The sequence below is a fragment of the Mobula hypostoma genome, chromosome 7 (assembly GCF_963921235.1).
Source record: "Mobula hypostoma chromosome 7, sMobHyp1.1, whole genome shotgun sequence".
NCBI lineage: Eukaryota > Metazoa > Chordata > Chondrichthyes > Myliobatiformes > Myliobatidae > Mobula > Mobula hypostoma.
Window position 1 is genome coordinate 183,414,571 of NC_086103.1, and position 6,000 is coordinate 183,420,570.

At 48.0% G+C, this 6,000-nt stretch overlaps 1 protein-coding gene across 1 annotated transcript in view; it reads right to left on the reverse strand.

Annotated features, from left to right (window-relative positions):
- The window catches only part of LOC134349805 (autophagy-related protein 16-like), a 101,769-nt gene extending 98,890 nt beyond the window's left edge, over nucleotides 1-2,879 (reverse strand). The window contains exon 1 of the mRNA XM_063054694.1: nucleotides 2,750-2,879. Coding sequence (XP_062910764.1) covers nucleotides 2,750-2,852 — 103 coding nt within the window. The 5' untranslated portion in view covers nucleotides 2,853-2,879. The remainder of the gene's footprint in view (nucleotides 1-2,749) is intronic.
- Between the last annotated feature and the right edge of the window lie 3,121 nt (nucleotides 2,880-6,000).

The window sequence follows — 6,000 nt, forward strand, 5'->3', positions numbered from 1 at the left end:
TGATTTAGGGGGCTCAGCATCATCCTGGGAAAGTGAGGTTGTGAGTTGGGTCGGGTCAGCAGTGAGGAAAGCAAATGCATTCATTTCGAGAGGACTGGAATATAAAAGCAAGGGTGAGACTTTATAAGGCACTGGTCAGACCGCACTTGGAGTATTGCGAGCAGTTTTGGGATCCTTACCTAAGAGAGCGCATGCTAACATTGGAGACGGTCCAGAAGAGGTTCGCAAGTACAGTCTATGAGGAGTGTTTGATGGTTCTGAACCTGTAGTCACAGGAGTTTAGAAGAATGGGGAGGAGTGCTCATTGAGCACCACACCAAATACACTTTGGGAGTTCTCACTGTGGAACGTTTTGTTCTCTTTCCATAAGACAGTGAAGCAAAAGTAGGCTATTCAGCCCATCAAGTCTGTTCCATCAAGTCTGATTTATTATCCCTCTAAACCCCATTCTCCTGCCTTCTTCCCGTAACCTTTGACAACCTGACTAATCAAGAATGTATCAATGACTCAGCCTCCACTTCGGTAATGAATTCCACAGATTCACTACCCTCTGGCTAAAGAAATTCCTCCCCATCTCTGTTCTAAATTCTTTATTCTGAGGCTGTGCCCTCTGTCATAGGTCTTTCAATACTTGATGGGCTTCAGTGAGGTCCCAGCTGGTTGTTCAAAACTCCAGCGAGCACAAGCCCAAAGCCATCAAACGCCGCTCATGTGTTAACCCTTTCATTCCCAGAATCATTCTCACTGACCAGGGGTTCCCAGTCTGGGGTCCACGGACTGCTTGGTTAATGATAAGGCTCTGTGGCATAAAAAAAAAGCTGGGAACCCCTGCTCTGGTTCCTCTCCACTTCCAACACAACTTTTCTTAGATAAGGGGCCCAAAACTGTGCACAATACTCTATGGATATCTGGACAGGAAAAGATTCTAGGGATATGGAGGCTGTGCAGGGAAATGGTCCTGAGGTAGGAAATCACCTCAATCATAGATAGCATAAATAGGGTAGATGGTCAGAGTATTTCTCCAAGGGTAGAAATGTCAAGTACTAGAGATTAAGGAGAGAGGGAAAAACGTTTAAGACGGGATTGGCAAGTTTCATTTTTAAGGCACACTGAGGTCGATGCAGTTAGGATCTACACAGAGGCCACCAAGAGTGGTGCTGGAAGCAGATACGGAAGTGGCGTTAGATGGATGGGCACATAAATGTGCAGAGAAGGGAGGGACATGGATCACACGTAGGCAGAAATTAGGTGGTTTCATTCAGCATCATGTTCAGTGGGCTGAACCCGCACTGTTCTAACATTCTGCTTCACTGAATGATGCAGCAACATTGAGGGTTTGTGGGGTCCACGTCCATGGATCCCTCAGAGTTGTCACGTGAGTTGATGTGGTGGGTACGAGGGCGTACGGTGCATTGGTGTTTATTACTCAGGGGAGAGCCATGAGGTGATGTTGCAGCTCTATAAAACTCTGATTAGACCACACTTGGTATCTTCTGTTCATTTCTGGTCACCTCCCTATAGGAAGGATGTGGAAGCTTTAGAGAGGGTGCACAAAAGCTTTAGAGGTCTGGATTTGAGATCATGTCTTATGAGGAGAGGCTGAGTGAGCTAGGGCTTTTCTCTTCAGAGTGAAGGAGGATGAGAGGTGACTTGATAGAGGTGTACAAGATGACAAGAGGCATAGATCGAGTGGACAGCCAGAGACATTTTCCCCAGGGCTGAAGTGGCTAATGGGGGAGGGGGCATAACTTTAAGGTGCTTTGAGAAGAGTATGGGGATGATGTCAGAGGTAGTTTCTTTCTCCAATAGAGAGCAGTGGGTGTGCAACACCCTGCCAGGGTCGTGGCAGAGGCATGCACAATAGGGATATTTAAGAGACTCTTGCATAGGCACATGGATGATGGAAAATAGAGGGTTATGTAGGAGGGAAGGGTTAGATTGATCTTGGAGGAGGTTAAAAGTTTGGCACCACATCGTGGGTTGAAGGACCTGTACTGTGCTGTACTGTGTTCTGGATCGAAGGGGTAAATCCCCAGCTTCTATCACCTTCCCCTGGTCGAGGATAAATGGAAGAGGCACGAGTAGATTCCTGCTTCATTGGGAGGGGAGGGGAGGGGAGGAGACGGGAGGGGAGGGGGCGAAAGGGCAGTTCTGGCATTTGTCATGCAGCTTCAAAATGTCAAGGTATGGCCCTGTGTCCCCGTCAGCCCGCACCCACCGGGGTGCCGGTGCCACTACATCTAACATCTCAGTAAGGAATCTTAGTTCCAGGTCACACCAGTTCACTGTGTGCGTACAGAGGACAGAGATCCAGCCCTGGGGTACAAGACTGAAGTGGCCAGGAAGGAGGCATTGCCCCAGCCCGCTGGTGTACAACAGCCACATTCCTCAACGACCTGATGAAGGTCTTGGCTCGGAATGTTGACCGTTTATCCCCCTCCACAGGTGCTGCCTGACCTGCTGAGTTCCTCCAGCATTGTGTGTGTGTTAACACTTCACTGCAGATGCCCCTCTACCCAACAACTGGGCTATCTTTGTAGAGGTCCGCTTCCGGGCTCCATGCGCATCTGGTTAACGCAAAGCCGAGAAGGAAATGCCCAGACGACTATACCTATATATTTTTTTAAAACGCCCTGCCCACACTGAGATACCTCTGGCGAAAGTAGACCGAGTTTAATCATTGACTACACCGGCGTGTGGATTCCCTCCCACCCCCGACCCCAGGGTTAAACAAAGAGCCAGGCCTCACAGGAGTTGATGATGGTCTTGAAGCGCTGCTTTTGGTTGCGGTCCCTCTCCTGGAGCTGCCGGGAGATGTTCGCTCGCCAGCGACCGGGATCTCCCACCGCCATGGCGGCAGTGACAGACGGGATTGGCAACAGTGAGTTTGTTACAGCGCGGCTGACGTCACGGCGCTAGGGGAGGGAATCCCCGACTGCTCCACGCCGAGCCCACGGGGGCGGGGGATGAGGAACACCGCACATCTCTTCCAGGTTTAAAGCACCGTATTTAGCGAAGTTTACCGCACGCACATCGATACATACAGTTGATGAACAGGGTATGGATTAGAGGGACGCACGTCAGAGAGGGAGAGGAGGCTGCATACTGGATGTGTAGATTATAGACCCCCCCCCCACAACCTGGTTTGTTCTTAAAAGCTGTCCTGAAATCGCACGTCGACTTCGATTAACCCTCTAAAACCCTTTAGAATAGCGGGTTTATTATCAGAGTAACACGCGCAGAATTCTGGAGGAACCTGGAAGGTCAGGCAGCATCTATGGAGAGGAATAAACAGTCGACGTTTCGGGCCGCGACACTCCATGGATGCTGACCGACTGTGTTCCTGCAGTATTTTGAGTAATCCAAAGAACTGGGCTCGATTCTGACCTCCGAACCTATCATAAAGATAAATATTATGAAATGCAAGCAGGCTTGTTTTTCCACTGAGGTTGTGTCATAGGATGAAAGGTGAAATGCTTTAACGGAACCTGAGGGGAAACCCGACGGTTGAGTGAACTCGGCCTTTTCTCCTTGGAGCGACGGAGGTTGAGAGGTGACCTAACAGAGGTGTATAAGATGATGAGAGGCATTGATCGTGTGGATAGTCAGAGGCTTTTCCGCAGGGCTGAAATGGTTGCCACAAGAGGACACAGGTTTAAGGTGCTGGGGAGTAGGTACAGAGGAGATGTCAGGGGTAAGTTTTTTTACTCAGAGAGTGGTGAGTGTGTGGAATGGGCTGCCGGCAACGGTGGTGGAGGTGGATACGATAGGGTCTTTTAAGAGACTTTTGGATAGGAACATGGAGCTTAGTAAAATAGAGGGTTAATGGGTAAGCCTAGTAATTTCGAAGGTAGGGGCACGTTCGGCACCACTTTGAGGGCCGAAGGGCCTGTATTGTGCTGTAGGTTTTCTATGTTTCTGTGTTTTTAACTTCGCTCAAGCAGTGGTGGCACGGAAAAGATGGACCTGCAGTATTTCTGTGCTGTAGTTCTCGCTGAGAATCATATTTATTAAATGGCTGACATACTGACTTAACGTGAATTTTATTGCGTTGAGGCAGCAGTACAAATATAATTAACTGCACAAAATAATAAATAGTGAGGGAGAAAAGTAACAACGAATTTGTGTTCGTGGGACTGCTCGGGAATCTGATGGTGGAGGAGAAGTAGCTGTTCCTACAACTTTGAGTGCGGGTCTTCAGTCTCTTGTACCTCCTCACTGACGGTAGTAACGAGAAGGGGGCACGTTGCAAACGGTGCGGGTCCTTAATGACGACAGGGGCTTTTTTGAGACATCGCCTTTTGAAGCTGTCCTCGGTGGCGGGGAGGGTTGTGCCCGGGGTGAAGCTAGCTGAGTCTACAACCCCTGCTGCCTCTTGAAGATCCTCGTGTCGAGTTTCTACATCTCCCCGGAACCCTGTGGGTTTCCCAGGGGGCGCCGGTTTCCTCGCACATCCCAAAGACACGCAAAATTGGTGAGCTTACCGGACGCTGCAAGTTCACCCCAGTGTGTGGGTGAGGGATTCAATCTCGGGGGGGGGGGGGCTGTGGAAAGAATAAGGTGGGTTCAGCATAGGATTGAAGTAAATAGGCAAATAACAGCACATAATTATGAACCGAAACGCTTGTTTTAGGGCTGTACATCTTCCTATGATTGATCTACCCCAAGCCTCAAGGAGTCATAAAACATTACAGCACATAAACAAGCCTTTCAGCCCATCTAGCCCATGACAAACTGGTATTCTGCCTAGTCCTATTGACCTACACCTGGGCCATTGCCCCAATAAACGTCCCATCCATGAACTTATCCAAACTTCTCCTAAATGTTGGAATCAAACCTGCATCCACCACTTCTGCTGTCATCTCATTCCACACTCACCACCGTCTGAGTGAAGAAGATTCCCCTTCAACACTTCACCTTCCATGCTAAACTCATGCCCTCTGGTTCCAGTCTCACCCAACCTCAGTGGAAAAAAGCTTGCTTTAACCCTCTATATACCTCTCGTAATTCTGTATACTGTACCTCCATCAAATCTCCTCTCAATCTTCAACATTCCAGGGAATAAAGTCCAAACCTGCTCAATCTTTCCCCATTTCTCAAGTCCTGGCAACATCCTTGTCAATTTTCTCTGCACTCTTTCAAACTTCTTGATATCTTTCCTGCAAGTTGATGACCAAAACTGCACACAATACTCCAAATTTGGTCTAACTAATATCTGCGACGTCTTCAAAGTAATACTGTATCCCAACTCCAGTATCAATACATTGATTTATGAAGGCTAATGTGCCAAAAGCTTTCTTTATGACCTGTAACGCCACTTTTGAGGAATAACGGACCTGTATTCCCAGATCCTCAGTTCTACCACACTCCTCAGTGTCCTAATTCTCACTGTGTCCTGTCCTGGTAGAAGTATATTCAAGACTAGACAACCAGGTTTATTATCACTGGCGAATGTTGTGATTTTTGTTGTTTTGTGGCAGCAGTGCAATGCAATATATGAAATTACTATAAATTACAATAAGAAATGTCTGAGACTTAAATAAATAGTCAAAAGACTATGATGTTTATGTGTTTATCAACCATTCAGAAATCCGACGGCATAGGGGAAGAAGCTGTTCCTAAAATGTGTGTGCGCACGCGTTTGTTTCTTTGTTTGTCTTCAGGCTCCTGTACCTCCTACCTGATGGTAGCAATGAGGAGAGGGCATGTGCTGGGTGATGGGGTCCTTAAAGATGGATGCTGCCTTTTTGAGGTTCCGCCTTTTGAGAATGTCCTCAAGGCCAGGGAGACTAGTGCCCATGTTGGAGCTGAATGTGCTCACATCTTTCTGCAGTTTTTTTCTGACCCTGTGCAGTGGCCCGTTCCCCACACCAGGCAGCGATGCAACCCATTTGAATGCTCTCCACGGTTCATCTTTAGGAGTTTTCTAGAGTCTTTGGTGACATACCACATCTCCTCAAACTCCTAATGAAGAGAAGGATAGATGTGTGGATGCTGAGT